Source organism: Callithrix jacchus, chromosome 11 (assembly GCF_049354715.1).
Source record: "Callithrix jacchus isolate 240 chromosome 11, calJac240_pri, whole genome shotgun sequence".
Taxonomy (NCBI): Eukaryota; Metazoa; Chordata; class Mammalia; order Primates; family Cebidae; genus Callithrix; species Callithrix jacchus.
Genome location: NC_133512.1, coordinates 38,536,499 through 38,559,194, shown reverse-complemented (window position 1 = coordinate 38,559,194; position 22,696 = coordinate 38,536,499). Strand labels below are relative to the sequence as shown.

General features: G+C 33.5%; 1 protein-coding gene across 10 annotated transcripts in view; it reads right to left on the bottom strand.

The window, feature by feature from the left end:
• Nucleotides 1–6,195: 6,195 nt before the first annotated feature.
• Nucleotides 6,196–22,696, bottom strand: part of TMEM196 (transmembrane protein 196) — a 369,686-nt gene continuing 353,185 nt past the window's right edge. For 7 of the 10 annotated variants that reach the window (XM_035253691.3, XM_035253692.3, XM_054237175.2 and 4 more), the window contains 4 exons: nucleotides 16,624–16,680; nucleotides 12,733–12,987; nucleotides 11,449–11,522; nucleotides 6,196–9,001 (listed from right to left, as the gene is read on the bottom strand). In XM_035253691.3, coding sequence (XP_035109582.1) covers nucleotides 8,995–9,001; nucleotides 11,449–11,522; nucleotides 12,733–12,987 — 336 coding nt within the window. In that variant the 5' untranslated portion in view covers nucleotides 16,624–16,680 and the 3' untranslated portion in view covers nucleotides 6,196–8,994. The remainder of the gene's footprint in view (nucleotides 9,002–11,448; nucleotides 11,523–12,732; nucleotides 12,988–16,623; nucleotides 16,681–22,696) is intronic. The other 3 variants (XM_078342077.1, XM_009002301.5, XM_002751519.6) reach the window with 1 other exon arrangement.

The window sequence follows — 22,696 nt, the reverse complement described above, 5'->3', positions numbered from 1 at the left end:
GTGATGTTAGGCAAATTTCTTTCATTTTTCAAAAAGCTAAAATTATTACAGTAGGATTACATGAAGAAATGGAATCAGACAGGAATTTTTGACTATGTGTAATAGTTTGAATAAAAATTTTTTCCTATAATGAGTATTCCATGAAAAAATGCCATTGTACAGTTAGCTTTTGGTACATAACAAACTATCCTCAAATTTAGTAACTTTAAAAAAACGATTAATTTTTCTCATAGTTTTATGGGGACAAATTTGGGTAGGATTCAGTTGGGTTCACTTTTACATCTGTCCTCATATGTGGCCCCATGTGTCTTGTGTGCCAGCTGGCTCGAGTGAGCTTGCTTTCCTGGCAGCTATGCAGATATCCAAGATAGAGCAGGAAACACACAAGATCTCCTGTTTAGACTCTGGAACTTCCACAATGTCAGTCCAATGCAGTACATCTGGTCTCATATACTTTGTTCTTTGCCTCAGAAGCTTCTTTTGTCATGTATCCGGTGTATATAAGTCCCTAGGAATGCCCACCCTGGATAAAAACAGGAAGGATTTAATCATGTTAATATGACTGGTTTTATCAAATTGGTGGAATGAGTGATGAGTGTCAACATCACAATGACCAGCATTATCATGGATAAACTTTATTACAAACCTGCCAGGTGCTATACCAAGTACCCTAGACAAATCACTGGCAGATAATCTTTATGAATTTATTGCAATAATAGCATATATTTACAAATGAGGAGCCTGGATTCTAAATAAATATGTCAGCCTCATGATGGTAGCAATCCTATCTGTATTGCTAACAGTCATATATCCAGGGCCTAAAACATATTTCTTGGGTGAATGAATGAATGACTTCTCCAAAATATCCAGCTATTTAACAATAAAGGAATCTAACCAAGGCATGACTTATCCCATAACTTATGCTTTCAATCACAAAAGATCCTCACTTTTTCCGTCCGTAACTAAAACTGATGAAGGAAATTGTAGAAATTGATAGTTTATTGTATTTAATCTCTGCCTTAAAATGCTAAGGTAAGAATCTGACCAAATTGGTAAATATTAACATTTTAGTAGGATTGGGGAGATGTCAAACAAGCACCAGTTTCAGCCAAATATATGTAATATATATCAACCAAACGTTTGATGTAGACCACTTGTATTTCACAAATTTGCCAGCAGATGGCAAAAATGAGCTTAAATTTGTAAAGTATTGCTTTAGCCTAAGGACTATAGAAATGACAAAAGTGAACGGCAACTCTTTATTGATGGCTTGTTTTTATCTACAATCCTTCTTCAGAAGAGAACTTAGGATAAATTTTTGACTCTGAAGCCTTCTTTACTTGCTTGTTAAACTGTTGACACTAAGTGATACACATGTGCCTGCAGAGAATGAGGAAATAATACAGAGCACATTGTATTACATACACACAGATACACACACGCGCGCGCACGCGCGCCCCCCCCCCCGACACACATATGGTTTAAACCCGAACCTGAGTTTTAAAATGTGGACCTAAATAAAGTCATGCCAATTTTTTAGCTATCTAGGTAAAGGTCGGGAAGGCAACTGCATAGCACTTTGGATAAAAGATTCCATCCAAAAATTGGCTTAAATAATAAAATAAATTTGAGGTGTGTGGATGTGCATGGGTATGCATACATGTAGATGTGAGCACTGACGACTGCTTCTAGAGGTTGGGAAGAGGCAAACAAGGTATCTCAACCGAATTTCAACATCTTTCCTTCAAGTGGTTTCAAAGCCAATTAATCAGGCTAATACAATTGGCTGGGAGGTTTGCAAAGGTGCCGTGGAAATTCTCATTTACCTCCACCTGTCTTTTGCTCAGTGCAGAACAAAAATAGAAAACAGTTTTCTTTCTGTATTTTGAAGATTACTTTAATGCTGTCGTTTAATAAACCACCTGCTGACTGCAGAATCTGTGTAGGTATGAACTCCAAGATTTTTGTCATTAAATACTTCCAAAGAATGTGATCTGGAAAATTTCAGGATGGTAATTTTAAAAAATGCAATTTAGATGCAATGCCTTTTGATATACAATTTATTCTGAAGTAATCAAACACAATTTATATTAGACTTCCCCTTACAGCTACAGGTTGCTTAATACATCTATGCTTTGGAAATTATTACAGTCATGAATTTATCTTTGTCCAATGGCAAAGTGAACTTGCCCTGTTGTGAAAAATGCCCTGTAGGAATTTACAAAAGAAGTCATTCCTTTAAGGCCGGGCGCGGTGGCTCACACCTGTAATCCCAGCACTTTAGGAGGCCGAGGCAGGAGAATTGCCTGAACCTAGGAGGCGGAGGTTGCAGTGAGCCGAGATCACGCCATTGCACTCCAGCCTGGGTAACAAGAGCGAAACTCCTCCCTGCCCCCGCTCAAAAAAGAAGAAGTCATTATTTTGAGGCCACATTTGTTATTAAAATATCTGGAATTTCAAAATTTTCACTGAAGGGTATAATTTTGAGTATTCATCAAATTTAACGAATAAATGCAAGCTACTCTATATCTTTGTGTCTCCCTCTGCCTTGACATTTTTTGTTGCGATTCCCGTTGTCTTGTACCATATTGGCTTTAGGGTGATACTGACAGTATTAAGTACAGCTTAAATCAAACCTTTTCTTCTGAAATCTTTGGCACAGTCGAATAGACTAAACTCGATGTTTAAAAGTGGAAAAATACAGAGCCTATCAGAAATGAACATATCTTTAATAGAAGGGAAGAATTTTGTTCACGACCAAATTAGTTTTCTCTATAGCCTACAGGTTCATCCAAGCACCTTATCAAGCACCTTATCAAAAGCCTAGGGGAAAAGTGATCTTGTTTCTGTTTCTCAGTTACAGCTTTCTGTCTGTCTCCAATTACCTCCTAGATTTTCCATTCTTTTTAAATTCAAGGTTTATCAAACTCAAGTTTTCTTTCAGTTGTCTGAGATCCTTTCTTTGAATTCCTGTTTCCAATCTCAGCACATATTTGTCGGCCAAGTGACTAAAACTGTCACTTTTCTCACTAGCTGCTGCTGCCTCAGTGACCAAAGCTGGATTTCACTCGCTGATTCTGGAGTAGTGAGTTTTGTTAAACCCAAATGTCTAGAGTGAAATGACTGAAGGTAGCTGTCGAAGCTTGACAACTGGAGAGACAAAGTCTTAGGTTCAAGGGCAGGCACCAGAAACTGAAATCAAGGCAGCATCATAGAACCATAAATTTGAATCTAAAATCAAAAGAAGTAGATTAAATAAAGGGGAATGGTTCATATGGAACAGAATTGGTTTGTTTTATGGACCTAAGTGTGAGAGTATGTGTGTATGCCCATATGTGTGTGTGAGTATAGACATGTATATATACACACACATACATGTTGCATGATTTGGCTAAATGGCTTTAAGATTCAGTAGTACCATCAGAAATGGCCTCACTTTTCAGGTAAAACAATATCTACCCACCTTTCTCTTATTTATTCTATTTCTTATTTCATGTTAAATAAGTAATATTAATATAATAGAGGGATATTCACATTTACAGATAATGTATATTATAATAGCATTTGTTAAATAAAGCTTGACAAATGCTTATTTTTCACTTGCTGTGCCAGCATCCCTTTTGCTGGTAAACTGCAATAGGCTCATATTACCACTACTGAACATACTGTGACTCGGAAACTTGACCTTCTCTCCAGCAATTCATTTTATTATACAGAACGTTGGGGCTTTTATTTTGTTTTCTCAAAGGTTGATATAAGAATGCTAATACAGTTAGAAGACAGAAACAGAAGTCTGGCTCTCAAAAGCCTTTTTGAATAGTAATGAAAGAAGTGGACATTCAGACCGCTATCCAAACAAGCCCTTAGCGTACTTACATATGTACAAAGTTGACTTCTCCTTGGACTGACTTATAGTTCAGAGTGAGGGGTAGTGCTGGCAAATAGAGCCTCCCCAAAAGGAATCAGTAGCTTTTCTTTCCTGGGCAATAACCCTGGCTATTTCAAGAGATTTCTTTTAGTGTACCACAACCCTGGCTCCTATTCCCAGGATGGATGTTATAGAATGATTAGGTGGGGATCAATACCCAGATTGGATTCCAAAGAGCAGTCATGAGTCCCAATTACTTGCAGCTAATACAACACTTCTTGAATTTTTGACCACATTTTAGACTTTTCTGTGAAGTTTCAGCCAAGTTCTAGAGTCTTCTTGGCAATTTCAGTAGCATATAATACCTTCTGGCATTGGGAAAAGGCTTGCAATGCATTGTGCCTGAAGAAGGTGGAGCCTTTCAGTGAAGAAAAGTGAAAGTAAGAGTCCCTAGTAGATGTAGAGGAAGGTAAAGATGACAAGGTTTCCAACTAAGTGAAGGCTTTCTGCCTACAATTCAGGAGTCTCTTTCCACTATAATTAGTTGATGTAGATAATATTGAAGTGTTAAAATATTGAAATAATTTCATTAAATCTATAGCTTGGCTTTTAAGCAATATATTACTTGGGAAATCCATTTTCATTCCGAGTAAAGAACTCTTGCACTCAAAGTCTTCCTAGCAAAGGGAGTAAAAAAGAAACCCCTCTGTATCATTTTGCTAGGCATCCACATTTCCAGCATTTTCTGAGTTGGTTTCCCCTGCTATGAGTAACTGACACTCTGTGATTTATGGATTGGAATAATTGAATTTCTTGGCTGTCATATACTTCGAGTAAGAAATATTACATATGTTTCCAGAAAAAATGACTTAAAGAGTGAAGAGCTGCCAAGTTCTGAAATTTTATTTGGAAACAGTGCTCTAACTAAATGATACTGAAGATGCTCCTCAAAATTTCTGAAATATGTTTGCTAAATAATTTTGAAAATGTAATTTGGGACATAAGGTTTTTAAATACACCATTTTGAACTAAGTCAAAGAATAAAGTGGAGGACCATATATTCATTATTCTCACATTCCCAGGCACAAGAAATGCAGAGTATCCCTTGACACATGTAATAGAGTAAAATTCTTCAAAAATAGGGGTTACACAACATCTCATTTTGCTTGTGAAACATACAGTTTTTAGTAATTTACTGGAATCATTTTGAGCAAAAGTTTTTAAATATGAAATCTCTAAAAACATTTTTTCTACTTTATTATGGGTTGTTCTCCCACATCTGCTAGTTTTTACAAGTTTTGCTCAGTTCATGGATTTCTAGTTGGTGAATCAACTTTCAAATTCCATGGAGTATTTACCAACTCCTTTCACATTTTCAGCTTTAATGATAATTGGTTAATTGTGCAAGAACTTGTGCAAGGACTGAGGGACATGGGAAGTTCCTCTATGTGTTTTTGACTAGCACTATTCAATGGAGCTTTCTGAAATGATGGGAATATTCTTTAACTGTTTCCCATATTTCACACTTGGAATATGTAGTTTGATGGAGAAACTGAGAAATAAAAATATTCTTTTTGTTTTAATTAATTTTTTGATTTAAATAGTCACATATAGATAATGGTACCATAGGAAATAGTGTAAGTAAACCTTAGAACAGTGAGTTTATGACCTTGAGCAATTCAAGTCTTCACTTATGGGTAGCATTAAAATTGGTTGCTCTGAATTATTTTCCAAGGATTTCCTCAGTAGTTTTTAACTGGGTAATATCTCTCTACCAAAGAAACAGGTAGGCATTTTTTATTAACCAAAAATGTTAGGACATTTTTGGTTATTAAAATGATTAGAGTGAACCCTGGGATTTAGTGGATGGAGACCAGAGATGCTAAATGGCCTGAAATGCATGGGACAGTCTGCATAATAAGTTATTATCCAGCCCAAATGCCAATAGCAACTAATTTGACAAACTCAAGTAGGCCATCAGAGTTCTCTAAATACTGTGGTTTAATTTGTTACATCAACTGCAATCTCTGTCCTACCATAGGCAATTCTGTCTCATATAATAGGTATCATATTTTCTTACGTCTGTAGGGCTTCACATTCTTATTATAATCATTTTATTTCATGTCTTCAATCAGCCTCTATATTTGAACATGTTCTATCTAGCTTTTGTATTTCAAATAATATTCTTATTTATCCTTCAGCTGTGACTGTCTCTTTCCCTTCATTCACACCAGGCCATCCCTTGCCTTCTTCAGTATAGCACATTTATTCATGCAGCTATTGAGGAAACTATTTTTGTATTACAATGAAAAAAAGCCAACACCATATCCAATTTCAAAGCACATCATTTTATTATAGACATGTCAGTAGAGTTATCATATCATGTTCCACTTCCAAACCAGTGTGTTATATATACATATATATATACACATATACATATATATATACACACACATACACATATATATGTTTAAGATTTCCAAGAAGAGCCCACTTTTATCCTTTTATGCTTATAATACCTCTACCTATTTGATATGGCCCAAAGCATACCACCCCTACAGTTTCACATATTTTTTTCTAATTTAGTATCACCTTACTTTTTTCCAAGGGTAGGTTTATACTAAAACTATAAGGTAGTCACTTAAAACATTCCAACATGTGGTTCAATATATTGACCAAAATAAATTTTCAAGTACTTGAACAATATCTTCCTAACATCCCCCACCTATCTAAAAAAGAATCACTATACATCCCAAGTAAATGATTCTAAACTCAACTCCAAAAACACTGGGTTGAAATAATCATATTTTAAAATGTATCTATAGTTGGTTAAACATATACTGTAAACTATTTGAATAATTGTGATGATTGCATCTCTTTATAACTATACATCAAAGCAGTGATATGCCTCCTTTTGTCCTTTAATGTGTTATGTTATAACTTAGTTCATAAGGCATTACAACATTTTTCTGATGTATTATAATTTTATATTGTACAAACATGTTTATAGAGAAATCTCACTGAAAATTAGAGTCAGTGTTTATTCTTTCAGTACAAAACTACATCCCTTCATGACTTCCATATGACCATACACACACACATCTTCATGATGTAATTTAGATTTTCATTGGCAAAGGTCATGCCTGTTTGTGAAATCAAATGAATAGTTATGATGTTGATTAGCTATTTGAGTTTGCATTTATAGACAACTTCTGTAATCTACTAGGCAATGAAGTTATCCAAAATAATTGGGAGACTTCAAAAACTACACCAAACAAGCAGAGTTCAGTTATTTCTGTGGAATAGATGACAGCTAGAATTTTAAATCAGCAGGTTTAAATAAGTTAATGATTATCATGTTACTATAAAATAATAGACCTTTAAATTTTCATTAACTTGAATTATTATTACTGTGTTAGCACAATTAAAACTCATGTTTTGTTTATAAATTATATTCTCAAGCTGGATCTAAATATTTTAATTTACCTATATTCAATAAGTAACTCATAAAAAAGGATGTGGAAATTGATTAGCTTTGTGGACAAAGAAAAGTGTACAATACAGTGAGAGTTATAGATTTAAAAATAATAGATCTCTTTGTCTGTTGCCAGAGGTTATATTCTCATAAATATATTCAAAGATATGTCGTTTTTTTCACTTATATGTGTTGTACTTGTTTGCTATTTTAACATTCCATTATTAGAGGAGATGATTGAATCTAGCTATATAAATGTTAGTCTATCTTTTTTTCCCCACAAGGAACTCTTGCAGGATCTTTGGATATATGCTTTCTTATATATAGACTGCCTATATTATTTCATGAGAATTGTAAAACAAAACACTTAAAATTATAGCAAAGGTAATTACGACTTCGTTGTTGGGGGGTACGTCATTTGCCCTTTTGTATCATTCAGTTGGACTGAAAGACGTTTGAAAAAGCAATACCATCAATAATTTTAAGTTGCGATGTCCTTATAAATATGGAAATATGCCATTAAAGTCATGTGTGTTTATAAATTAATCTTAATTGCTATACATAAATACTATAATCATAGTAAAATAACCAAATAACTAATCTATTTATATACCACACTATTCAGATCATTCATCTTCTTATCAGCCACAATGATATTTACACAAAACAAACATAATAAAAAGAAAAAAGGGCAAATTTAATAGAAATTAAACATGATTTTGGGGGCATGGAAAAGCCTTAAGCAATTGTCTTCCCATTTCTATTGGAGTAGCATCTTAGTAATATCTCCACAGCATCACACTTTCTTTTCTAATACCTATTTACATTCATGTATGCCATAATATATGCTGTATACATGTTCTATATTTACAGTATATATACATACATTCACACACATACTTTATTCTTAGACTCATTCATGAACATGCAGATCAATCTGCACAGTATGATCAAAACACATTTATTTTCTTGAATGATAGTCATATACAACTTTTCGCTCTTTGTGCAAAAGTGCAAAAATACCATACAGATTAGTATTCTCTCTCTCTAAAAGGTCTTTTTTTTATGCTTGAGGTTTTTTGTCATTTACAAAGAAGTTATGAAATATATTTCATTCACAAGTTGAAAATAATTACAATGTGTTTATAACAAGGCATTGCTGAGGTTTTGAATTGTGGCATCCTTGAAGCCATCTGTCTTTCAAAACAAAGACATCAATAAGTTATTTTTATTTCTTGATATTTGCACTTTTCAATTACTCATATGAAATATGTCATTATAAATGTAATAATCATGCTAGTCAAATAGTGTTTGTATAGAATATGCATCTTATTTCTGTTTCATTATTTCTCTTTCCTGAAAAGTCTTCTTTAGAACAATCTGGAAAGCCTCTTGAAATTATTGTACTAGAATGTTTCAAAAAGTTTTTTACCCCATAAAAAAGGGTGGAGAAATAAGAGGCAATATTTAGGAAGAATAATTTTAGTGAATGCTCAGGAGAGATAAATGCAAATGCAAAAACTGTTTTATTTTCTAGTCCTTTGGTGTCTCATTGACCCCTGAAAATCCTAAAAATGTTCAATTCTTTAAAACATTGATTATACTCTTCCATTAAATATCAGTTGTGGTCCTCCATTACTCATGTTGTCTGTCACTTCCTGTTAGAAAAAATGACATGATTAATTAAAATTCACTTTTGGAATATGACATTGTTTTGGTTAATGAGTTCACAAAACAGAAATTTCAATCCATTGAAAAACTTGCTAAGTTTTGGGGAAACATAAGGATATTGCTGTTTTATTTGAGGAAATAAAATTCCATTGCATTGGAGCACATGAAAATGCTGAAGTAACAGTCTGTTAGACCGAAATATTCTACCCACAACAACGGTTCATTCTTTCCACACTTTTCTGAGTTTCCTCTTTTTTCTTCAACTCAATTTTGGAAAGATCTCACCTAGAAAGAAGATGGTTAAATGCACAAGTTTTCTAATGCATGGGCTCCTCTGCTGAACATGTCAACAAAGTACCAATGCATTCTAGAGGTGACCTTTATTCTATAGAAAAATGTGTGGCCTTTTTGCCAGGAAGAGAAAAAAGCTTACAAGGGGATCATTGCTCATTTGTAACTATGGATCACTAAAAAAATCATAGTAGGAAAAATTGTTTCTCATGACACTATCACTCTTCCAGTAAGAGCAAAAATAGTGAAATCTCAGCTGGGCGTGGTGGCTCAAGCCTGTAATCCCAGCACTTTGGGAGGCCGAGGTCAAGAGATCGAGACCATCCAGGTCAACATGGTGAAACCCCGTCTCTACTAAAAATACAAAAAAATTAGCTGGGCATAGTGGCGCGTGCCTGTAATCCCAGCTACTCAGGAGGCTGAGGCAGGAGAATTGCCTGAACCCAGGAGGCGGAGGTTGCGGTGAGCCGAGATCGTGCCATTGCACTCCAGCCTGGGTAACAAGAGCAGAAACTCTGTCTCAATAAAAAAAAAAAAAAAAAAAAAAAAAAAAAAAAAAATAGTGAAATCTCTTAACATGTTTTTAATGGATCAATTACTAAAAAGTTAATAAGTAAAACTATATAGAATAGCATTGAAAATATAGATGCAAAGGACAAACTAGCATTAAAAGTTTCATTTTCAATTATATGAAATATATTAAGAAAAATTTTGATGCTTTTAATTCATGTTTTATTAAATATTAAAACCTTCCCAACATAATAAAAAGTGATGAGATGTGAAGCCCATTTGTATTATAATGGTTTGTGCATCATACTAAAAATATGTCAGTAAAATTATGTAAAAATAGATTGGCAGCATCTTTCCATGCTTGAACAAGCCTATTTGCAACAGAGCACTAAAAGAAAATTACAAGTGGAAATTATTTTTTAATTTATTTCATTTCTATCTATTTCTATCTAGTTCTGTTTGGAGAATCTGCAAGAGATGTACTTGGTGAAAATCTCCTAGAGATGTATGTGATGAAAAAATCTGAAAATATATTAGTTTTTGCGCTGGAATTAAGTTTATAGCTCAGAAATCTGATTTGAGGCTTCACTGAGGAACTCACCATTGATGGCAAAATAAGTAGAAATCACCCCCTTCCCCAATGACCTTCAACAAAATTTACATTTCCTATTCTACCTTTCTACCTGCTAGGAGAAAAATCAAATTTCTAATAGATTTACATAAATCTATTAGGTGACTTTTCTCCTTCTACAACGACTTTGCACTCAACTGCTTAAAAAACCATAAAAAGTTAATCTGTTATATTAACCTTTTATTGCAGAATTTTGTAAAGCAGTTTTAAAAATTTTTACAAAATAAGAATTTTCTTACTGAATTCACTCTAGCATGAACTCAGTAAAATCACTGATAGGAAATAATGGCGAAAATTAGTTTTAAAATGAGTGAGTCTCCAGTTTATTTGCAAATAGCCATGCTTAATTTAACAGGAAGATTGTAGTTTCAATTTGGGCTGGACCAAATGTGACTATTTGCAAATGGACCTTCTGCAAATGGGCCATAGTATCCATGTGACTTTCTGTATGTCCAATTATTTTATTTGAGCAAACAAAGAGCCATTACTATTTATTTTTAGCAATTTGAAATATGTGAACTAAATTTAAAATATATCACATAAGATAATTTTACAAGAAGAAAATTTTCATATGGAAATTTTACTGTATTAGTATCCAACTTTGGCTATCTTCTCATGCAATTTTAACATGAGGGAAATACACAGTTTGTCTTTATCCAGACATATCTATTATTAAAAACAAAATTCTAGCCCATGAATGATGATATTGAGTCAGAATGATGAAGTAGCTGAGAATAAAAGGAGTCATGACACATCCAAGCAGAAATGTGCTTGGATGCTTATAGGCAGGCTGAGTATTTTAAATACTCAACCAACTTTCAAGCTGCAAGACTCTGCCATGTAGTCAGCTCTGCAAAGTAAGTGCTTATGCAAGCGATACTTTGAGAAACAACACTAAACAACCTCAGTTCAGACTGATCTGTTGACATCATGGCTTTCTGGAAGGGGTAGTGCTTTCTGCAGTGACATTACAACATGGTAACTCCCTAGAAATCAGCGTACCTTGTAGGTAACTCTGGTGTCGGGGGCACCACCGGGCAGCTGGGCAAGTCGGTTATTTCAATAGCCCTCAATCTCTAATGTAAATATAACAATCATACAATAAATATTGCACAAATATATACAGAAAACTAAATAAAACTAGTATAAAAATAAAGCACAAAAGAGCTACTATTCATATGTACACATATAATGACCATCTATTTTCAACAATCATTTAAATTACTGAAGTCCTGCTATGTATATTATGAATTCTTTAATGACGGGCATGCATAGCTCTGACTAACTTTGCTTTCTTGAGTCAATTTAAGAACATTTGCCCTCCTGATTTGAGTATATAGACTGTACACAAAATGGAAACGCTACAGAATAAATATTATTCCTTCAAAGTAACATTATAAAGAAATGTACAGTAAGTCTTGCTATTATTAATTCTGTTCTATGGTTATGCAATTTTATTTCCATGATATAAAGCAAAATATAATGTGGTCATTATCTTAGTGAGTTCATTTTACAAATGTTTCCTCTTTTCTCTACCAGAGCCAATAGCAGGAGCTGAATTAAGAAATATGCGCAAAATGCAATCGAAACATAGACATCATACTATATGATTTGTCCTTTTATACAATTAATTTAACTTTCTATTTATATGGGTTTTATGAAACAAGTATGCAAGGACAACTGTTTAAAATACAGGCAAATCTATCCATGTATGCATAAGTTTAGGTGAGAATTAAATGAAGCTTTATATATAGCAATATCTGCACTGATAGACAAGGCTTTTTGTCACCTTATTTAAAAGCCTCTTTATACTTGAAGACCAAATTTACACAATCAAATTCGTCTCCTTAAAAGAACAAGGGAAGAACTAGAAAAGGGAATTCACGCAATTTCTAAAACTGGCATTATTGAGTGGAGAGTATATTTGGTATTTGTGTTTTTCCTCGCTATAATACATAAAAATCCATACTTATAAGGTATTCAATATTTTATGAAATACTATTTTAGGCACTGTGCTTTTGAATGGACAGACTACAATTTTTTTTTGAAAATTCATGTACCCATGAATTGCAGAGAAAAAAAATTTACTATTTTCTACCCAGTTTTTAGAAAAAAAACGTTTTTTAGAAAAAAATTACTAAATGTTTCCATTTTCTACCCAGTAGAGCCAAATGTATAAAAATCTGATTCTTCAAATCTCAATCTAAAGTTTCAAGTTGATTCACTAAGAGTGGACTGCAGTCTTTATCACGTGCTAGCAGTGAGAGGAAAAGGTACAAAACTCACTTTCTCAGCCATTTCATGAGAATGATGAAGGGAATGCTCCCTTTCTGAGAACATCCTCCTCTGTTCATAGCTGGCTAGTCGACAAGTGAGCCAGGAAGAGAGAGTACAGCATCCGATCCCAATGCACGCAAGAGACATGGAGGCAAGGTGCAGAGGATATAGGGAGGAAGTTTTCTTTGTGACTGCCCGGAGGAACTGAAAATTCAGGATGCCGCCAATGAGTCCACAGATACAGCAGGCTGAAAAGAGGATCATCTGATGAGAGAAAGAAAGGGAGCGTTACAGTTGAAAAGGCAAACCTGACCAGAACACAGTTGCCCTGTTGGGCTGCATGTCAAGGATAACTAACCTACAGTAAAGAAAAAAAGTCGTTTTGTTGCTTCACAGAGGACAGGAGATTTTCTTTTAGCCAAGTTTCCATGCAATCTGACTCATTGTAGATAGACAGTATATACCACAGTGTTTCAGATATTGATAGCTGACTATATTAAAGCCAGAATATATCTTATGAAAACTCTGAAGCAAACAAAATTTATCTTCTAGGTAGATTCAGATTTAAATATTTATGTAACATCTACTGCGTGCTACTATACTAGGACTTTCAGCAGATATAATCTCAATTAACACTCCCAGGAAGCCTCTGAGATAGTAACATACATTTTAGAAAAATGAATGGTAAATGGCTAACACTTAATTTAGGGACCAACCCAGATTTTCCGATTTCAAGTCTAGTATCCTTCAAAAATATCTCAGTATCTTCTCTTTGGATTGTTATGAGTTCTACTTAGCTTCAAATCTTTACACCTTCTCATCTAGCTGAACTTAGGGAATTTAGTTAAATCTCTCTCTCATTTTTTTTAAGTTCATACATATTTCACTGTACATGTATTTCTTAAATAGGTACCTTAGGGACTCCTGCATATTAAAAACCTTTTATTACTTTGTGGCACTATAGTTGAAGAATATACAATAGGTGTTCCAAAAACACCATTTGTTTGTTTTAGAGAAACAGATGATGTGGCTTTGCTTTTGGTTCTACTATTGATTTGATCTTGGTGTCTATTAATTGAGTTGGGGGGCTTAATCAACAACTATCATAGGATCCCTTGCAGAACCTAGATTAATGCCTTCTCTGAAGTAAATATTTTGTGAATATTTAATAAACTTAATTATTCAGATAACTTTAGTCATTTTATTTTATTTTTGCATCTGCTCTAAATTATTCTTTGGGCTTTCCTGACACTTTATAGTATGATACTAATTGAATTATGTAATCTAATTTCCATTCTTCTCAGGAACACAGTCTTACTCTCTTGTCGATCAGTCACCTCTCTTGTCCATCAATACAGATTACTTATTCCCAATAATATTATCTTAAATATCATATCATTAATTTATTATCTTAAATTAATATTATCTTAAAATATCACTTATTATCAGTGATATTTTTCACTTCCTGGAAATAATTTTGCTTCGTTCTTAGACTCCTGGATAAAAGGCATAAATTAAGTCCTAACTTTCTTGGAAAGCCTTTCTGGACTTTATTGATCTCCTCCTCTGCTAAAATTCCCCAGGTCAAACAGCTTTATAACTCACTCTAACATTTAATTTTATTTTATCAGCTATTATATTTCATTGACAGTTGAGTTTAGCCTGCACTTATTGAGCACCTAGCATCTGTTAGCCCCTGAGTGCAGCAGCTGCTGATATTACAATGAATCATTCATAATCATTTCTTTTGACTATAGTTAAATCTTGTGAAAGAAAAGATCCAGAATTTTAACCTGTCATGGTAAATATTAATAAAGGGATTTATGGGTTGCCCTAGGAGTAGGGAGGAGAAGAATTTATCCCAGCTAAGATTTTTGGAGAAGGCTTACTTGAGAATATGTCATCTCAGCTACCTACAAGTAGTTAATTTAATTTCTCCAACTTAATTCAGCATTCCTTATTGCATCTGTAAATATCATCAGAGCTAAAGATCCAATAATGAATGAGAAAAATCTTTTTACTCATTCATTAACCATAATACTGAAAATCTGTTACCAAATAGTTAAATCGTCCCACTAAATATAAACTTGTAGCTCAAGATGCCTAGTAGAATTAACCAATTATATTTTATTTTATAGTAGATTTGGATGTCATGCAGTTTCTTGAGACTACATTTGGTGTTTACTCATTCTCAGAAAATATGGAAAGATATTACAACCTAGCTTCAAATAATTAATTATTGTTAATAAAGAAAGTAGACAATACTTTTAATTTTCTGTGACAGGAAAGCCCATGTCTTTCCTAATGTCATTCTGATTAATTCCTCAAAGGTATGACACCTCATTAACATGTGCTAACAGAACAGTCTTATCCAGGAATTAAAATGTTAAAATCCATAACCATATACTATTTTCAAATTTTACCAGGTTGGAGACTCTAGACTGCAGACATATTTGGAGGGAAAATTTTAAAAACCTTTTTTTTCAATTTTATTAAAATGCAGAAAATCTTGATAGTTAAATGCCATCAATGGGGACCTCAGAAAGTACAGAGGATAATGTACCTTCAACAACATACAGCTATCACCTAGACGATAGTTTCTAAAAAAATTTAGATTTTATTTTTTTTCTTGTAACTTATAAGAGAAAGACACAGAAGTGATACCATTGCTTTTTTTTAAAAAAAAAAAAAACTAACTAAAAAACAATAAAAACAGCAAAAAACTCTTCCTTCCTTTTTTTCCCCTTTTCTATTTTTTCCTTCCCTCCCTCCTCTTTTTTTCTCTCTCTCTTTCTTTTCGTCTTTCTTCCTTCCTGTTTATTTGCTTTCTCCAAAGGAGTTGTTGCTACATAGCCTTAAAGAGTCTTGGTAGAGGAAGAGCATAAAATGAATGAGGGTCATAGCTAAAGAATGATGGGAGAATCAGAAATGACAATTATATGCCCAAAAAATACATTTTTTTAAGTTTCATTTTTTCCCTTTATGTAATTTTAAAAAATTATATCTAAAATTACTGTCTAAATCTCTGAGGGCTTTAGCCTTTTTGCCATAATAGATGTTCTCACAAGAAAAGGTGTGGGTAGAAAAAGAGGTCAAGTGAAAATAACTGCAATGCTTCCCATTCCCTGTTATGTTCAGCTAACTGGCCTCCCCTGGGAAAACTCTTTTGAGGCTCAAAGGCTACTTCCTAGGGTCCCTGTGTAGTATTGATTTTGCCAGTTTGTAAGTATCTATATTCTTTGCCATAATACTCAGTAAAATAAACCACACTTTTTTCCTTATCTCCAACTCTCATAAAAAGTCATGAAAGGCAATGGGGAATCCACACTTCAGCATGCAGTGCATCTCCTCAAGCCAGTATAAGAGTTAACTGGGAGTATGTTCCATACCCCAGAAACCCACTATAACATTGGAAAACACTTATGTGTGCATTCACAGTAATAAAAGAAAATAAAATAAATCTCTGAGAATTAACTGTAACCATAGTAACATAGCTGTCTTGCTGCTTTGCAAAACTTGCTTCACAGTCAAAGAAAGCCAATAATCCTCAGACCCAGTTCCATATTTAAATGGTTATATTTCTCATCTTCTTGAGTTCACTGAAGGATTCAGGTGATTGTCTGGTACTCTCTAAACTGGAAAACTAAAGACTGTCATCCACAACAGTCATTAAAGTTTACATATTCAGGTATTTAAAGAGTTGATCAAAGCTTTTTTATATTAGTGATCTTTTGTTCATAGTTTCTAATAATTGTGATGGTTTTCTTATATTTGTCAGGTTCTTTTTGGTCTCAAACTAGTAATATTCTGTATATAAAAGCTGGCTAGTCATCATTTCTATTTTAGAATTCTTACATTTCAAACACCTCAATGCAAGATACGAACAAAGCAAAAACTTACGACAAGTCCGGATTTTTTTTTGGCACACAATATTCCACAAATGCCACAAAGAAGAAACTGAAAAGGAAAAGAAGAACAATTATTCCATATTAAAAGACATGAGGACCCCTAGATTTTAGCTTATACTTCACTCAAGACACTTTCTCCAGGGAAACTAGAACATTTCAAATTTCCTTCAAAACCTGGAAAGGAAAAGATCTCATTCTAGAATAGTAAAGGATAAAAGTATAAAATCTAATAAAAATTATTTTTTTGGTGCAAGATTGTTAGAGGTAACTGAATCTGTTTTAGCACCAGGTAATATTATAAAGTAAATGAATTTAGAGCTGTGTTTCTCCCATTTTTTTTGACTGTCTGATTCCTTTCCACTTTCTCAGGGAGAAAAGTGGTGTGTTACATTCATTCATACATAACAACTAGAACTCAGTAAATTTATACTACAGGAAAGAATCTGTACAAATCAAAAGATAATGTGTCAGACAAGGAGACGTTTCTCTATAAAGACAATCTTTGTACCTCTCTAACTGGTACAATGACTACCTCCCTATTCTGCTGGAAAGAATGTCCTTGTGGATATGCTGGAAGAACACAATGTGATAAAGCAATTGATAGCATATCATTTTTTGTGGATTAAACATTGCTGACATAATTGCTTTACAAAGGCAGTCATATCAGTTTATCTACCAAGGAAAGACTACTGGATATTTTGGTGATCATAACATAATAAAATTGTTTAATCTTAATAGAGAAAGTTCCATTTGAATGCAAGTTTTCACAAAGTTCTAACTTAAACTAAATCATATAAAAATATTCACTAATAAGTAAGAAGTCCATTAAAGGGTTTCAGATTTGTAAAGAAAATTTTGATTTGCGAAGAGAACTAGTTTCCATTTTTGTTGTTGTTTAAATGTCTCAAGTCAGAACTAACAATATAGCTTGTTTCACTAAATATCTGACACCCGGATAGATTTATTTTCAAATACACATCAAAATATGCTAAGGATTATCTGAGATAATATGCATGTGAGAATTACCAAGAAAATTTGTTAAAAAGCAATAATTAAGGGAAGTTGTTGCAAAGAAACTTTTTCTACAAGGGAGCAAAAGGATTATTATGCAGTCAGTGGCAGCAAGAAGGAATAGGGAACACAGAATAGAAGAATTTGAATGTAAGAATATAAGAATTTGATATATAATTTAGATGACCTGTTAAATTAATGGAAATGATTATTTGCCCAATAAATAAAACTAGAATAATTTGTTAACTTTCCCTAATATACACCAAAATTAATATAAAATTATTTGAGTTTTTAACTATATAAAAATGTATAAACACATTGAGTGACAACAAAGTTAAATATTTATATAATTTTAGAGGACTGGGAAGGATTTTCTAAATGTACCACCAAAGTAATAAACCAAAGTAGAAAGTACTTATTAATAGAAAAACATTTAGGTTTTATGGTCAAAAATATAACACTGGAAGGCAAAAAAATGTTGGGATTATATTCAGAAAGTATATGATAGCCAAATGGTTCACATACTTTAGAAATAGATCTAACAAAATATTTTTAGTATTATAAAACCATGAGAAGATAGAAACTCAGAACTTTATGAAGGCTGAATACTTGCATAATTTTCAGAAGCCTTAAAAAGCTTTTTCAGAGTGACCATTTCTCACCACCCACTGTGTCATAAGTGTAGATGATCATGTCCTGTTAGGGACTCTTTTTGCTACTAATTTCATCTCACATTTTTCAAGGCTGTGCTCAGGAAATCCCAGTTGGGACCAATTCTGTACCTCTCAGTGCTTCAAGCTTCAAATCAAAGCTCAAGCATACCCTTCTCCTTATGTTTCTCTGACTACCCCATTTTCATCCTGAAAGTCCATTTACCCAGAACTCAGTAGAACAAAATTTGAAAGCAGTGTAGTTTTGTGTTTCTTTCATCTGTTTTGAAATCTATATACACTGCTATTATTCATTTACAGTACACCCCAAGGGCTTGTCAGGAGCATAAGCAGAGTTCTCCATCCAGCCATTTGGTTGGGACATCTAAGTGGCAGAAAAATTACTACTTTATATTGCCTCACTCCAATTGGATAGAGCTAAGAAATGGGAATTCAGGGATTTGGAGAGGGAAGGGAGAGTAGGGGAGGAATGAAGCAACATTTTTCTAATGTCAGCCCAAGAATGTAAACACTCCGATTGTTATTTCTGTTAGAGTATCCAAAATTACATCTTCTAGAGGAAAGTTGTAATCTGAGAAAAAATGGACACATGTAACCAGAAATGTATGAAATCATGGGATTTATGATGAGGATCTAAAATATCTTGGTTGAAATTTAGCCATCACAGTTTATAGAAAAGAGAAAAAGAGGTACCCAAAGTAGTAAATTGATATTCTTTTCATTGGTTATCTTTATTTACCCTGAGTCATAGTACTGGAAGAGATCATAAAAGATGATTTAATTCATCCCTCAAAGTTCAGAGGGGTTAGTGACTTGCTCAAGGTAATACATCAAAGGCAGAAATCTCACATATAATTTAAGGCTTTATTAAGTATCTAAATTAATTTGTTTTTAATAATATAACAGAAGTAATTTTTAAAGGGAATTTTTTGGTGTTCATTCAGTGTAGATTATACTAGCAATTTCAACTAGAAGTGGTCAATGAATATCTACACACAACTGCAAGACCATTGTTAATTTATGATGTAACTTTGATGTAATAAAAATAATAAGAACACCAGTCAATTGTGTTACATTCTAATATTAAATACATCTTATTTTATAAAGGAATTTGTTATAATATTTCAAAGTACATTTTTTTGTTCAACATAACTTTATCCAGGATGCAAAGCACTTACCCACATTATAGAAATTATTAAGCAAGTAAAAAACAAATTAGCTAAAAAAATTTAAAGATGATAGCTGTATGTGTGTGTATATGTATAAAGCCTGAACAATTTTACATGAGAAAATCTAATTTTATTTCTGATAAAATGGGATGTTTAAATCCAGGGAGGGTTATTTACATTGCTCTTACTGTGAAAGAATATAAATGTAGCAATCTAATGATAGGGCATCAAGTGCTACACTATAAAATAAAATTAGTTTATCCTTCAAGTGAAATTAATTTAATTCCAATTTAAATTATATTCAATAGAAAGCTAACATTGTGACTTGTTGGATGAAATGATACAATTATGAAATTAGTATTTCACATTTTGAGTGGATTTTCTTTGTGTAAAGTCCTCAGAGATTTCTGCTTTTGTTTAGGACACAGAAAGACGCAAAAATGTCATTTCCACTCTTACAGTAAGGAAAAGATATTTTAGAGCCCATCAGAGAGCTAGTTGAGGTTCCAAGACAATGAAATAACCTTAATTCAAAGAGAGACAATCTTCTCCAAGAAAAGTCTGACACTATGTCACCTGCTGCAGAGTAAGGGAGGAAGAGACACTGCTCATCATACATGTGGGTGTGTTGAGGGAGGTATAAAGCCCTGTTCCTTCCCTAGACCTCTTTTATGAAGCAAAAGCCATAAGCTCTGGCAGAAGGGTAGTAAAGCCTCTATTTCCAGGGCCTATTCTAATATAGATTGCTATTGTAACTGGAGGAAAAGTAGAAGATATGTATAAAAAGTAGAAGAGGCAGGAGCTTCCTGCTCAAGATCAACCCCAGTTATAAGACTGTTTAATTGTCTCAGGTAAGAGGGCACAGAATACTGAGAAAGTCTCACACCTGAGGTCAGGTACACAGGGACTTCCTAAACTGAGACTGGTCTACAACAATAAACTCCCGCTCCTTCAGTCCCACCTGCACTTCACCATGAGTTAGCACCGGGAGTGACAACTGACAGCAGTCTACCAATAAAGGAGAGGCAACAGCATGGGAGGAGACCCTCCACCCCAACCCTGTGATGAAGATGAGCAGAGACTCAGGCTGACTGTGGGGTGCTCACACCAAAAAAAAATTTCCAGCAACTGCCCAGAGCCCAAGGCAACTATAGCCCACCACTAGAGGAATTTGAAGACCATTTTGCACAAAAGATAATCACAGCCTCAACATTTAGTTCCTTACACGAGACTGACTCCACTTCTCATACTAACAGCCTAAAAGAAGATATTAAGATAAAATACAAAATTAAAAAAAAAAAACTTTCAAACTTTGCTCTGTACATCCAGCCTCGTTTAAACAAGAGATTACAAGAAAGACATGTTCACTTGGCCAAGGGCATGGTGGTGGACTGAATTATAGCCCTCCAAAGATATCCACTTTGTAGCCCCCATTATCCATGAATATTGTAGGATAAAAAAGACTTTGCCAATGTGATTAAATTAAGTTTCTTGAGATGGGGAGATTATCGCAGATTATCCAGGTATGCCTAAAGTATAATCACCAGGGTCATTTAAGAGAGAGGCAAGGTCAAAAGAAGGAGAAAGCTATGTGTTGATGGAAACAAAGAGGCAGGGAGAAGAAATTTGAAGATGTTACACTGTTGGCTTTGAAGAGGGGCAAGGGGGATACAAGGCAAAAGATGTAGGTGACCTATGGACACTGGAGAGGATGAGGAAGTTGGTTCTCCCTAGGATCCTCCAGAAGAAATGTAGCCCTAAAGACTAATTTTAGACTTCTGCCCCTTAGAACTGTGAGAAAACACATTTCCATTGTTTTAAGCTGTGAAATTTGCCAAAAGTTGTTACAGAAGCAACAGGAAACTAATAAAGGCTTGAAACCATTATTCCATATAAAACTCTAAAAGAATGATGAGAAGTTGTATTCAGGACAGTAAATAGAGAAAGTTATGAGATAGAAAAGGAATGAAATAGCAAAAGCACAAAATAAAATAAAACAGTATATGGTTTAAATGAAAAATACATTATTAAAAAATTAATATCTGCCCATACCCCAGGAGATTTTGGCATTAGCTATGGTTTGTTGAGTGGGAGTGAAGAAGTTGCAAGTAAAATGTTGTAATATTCTTGTATTAATTAGCTGAATAAAGATATCCTAACTAGATTTATATACTGATTAAAAAGTTGAACTTTAAATCTGCATTAAATTATAGATCAGATAACAAAAAAAGAGAAAAAAAAATTTAAAGATAAAATAACAACAAAGATTAAACCAACAGGTATTTAGGAAAGTTAGAAAAAAATTTAAAAAGTGAAACTATGCAATAAATATGTCTAAATAATTCTAATAAAGTAAGCAATCAGACTAAATGTGAATGTTTTCAATTTTCTTAGCAAGAGGGAAAATAGAGACCAGAAAATTACTCTGTTAGAATTTCTCTAAAATGAGTAAACCCTTTTCTTTTCCTTCTAGTTTGCTTCTCTTCTCTGTCTCCCTCTTTCTTTATTTCTTTCTCCATCTCTCTTGCACTGGCCGAGGTGCTAGTTAATGAGTTCCTTATTAGTATTCTTTCCTGTACAAGAAAGTTTATTTTGGGGAAGAGCGACTAAGAGCAAAAAAGGCAATGGTAGAATTTCCCAGTTTGAATTACGTAATGGAAAATTATGGAACCATGATTACTGTGGAAGCAGATGTAAACAATGGTTCTCTTAGCTGACAGAGAGAGCAGGCAAGGTTGAGCTGATAAAATTATGAAAGATGACAGGCCAATCCTATTTTAAGACAGCTTATTAAAAATTTTACCACATAATATTTAACTACTTCAGATGAAATTATTTTCACTAAAATTCTGTAGTTAATAAACGAGATATTAGAAAACAGAAACAGCACTACCTGTTTTTACCCACAAGATAACTAGCTGAACTACAAATTGAATTTAATACTGTGATAACCTTTAATGACTTATATAATTTCATAAACATTATTCCATTGCTTTAAAATGCATAGAAAATTATCAGGAAAACACATAGACACATGTTAAATGTTAAAATATAGATTAGAAATAATCTAGTTCTGGCTAAAAGATGTATTTACCCTATACCAGGATTAAAAGTTGAAAGACTTGTTTTGAGACCACTAGTTTTTTAATACCTTTACTCTGCTTCACTCAACTTTTAATTAAGGAATAACTCTGGAAGCTCTTTAAAAGTTTAT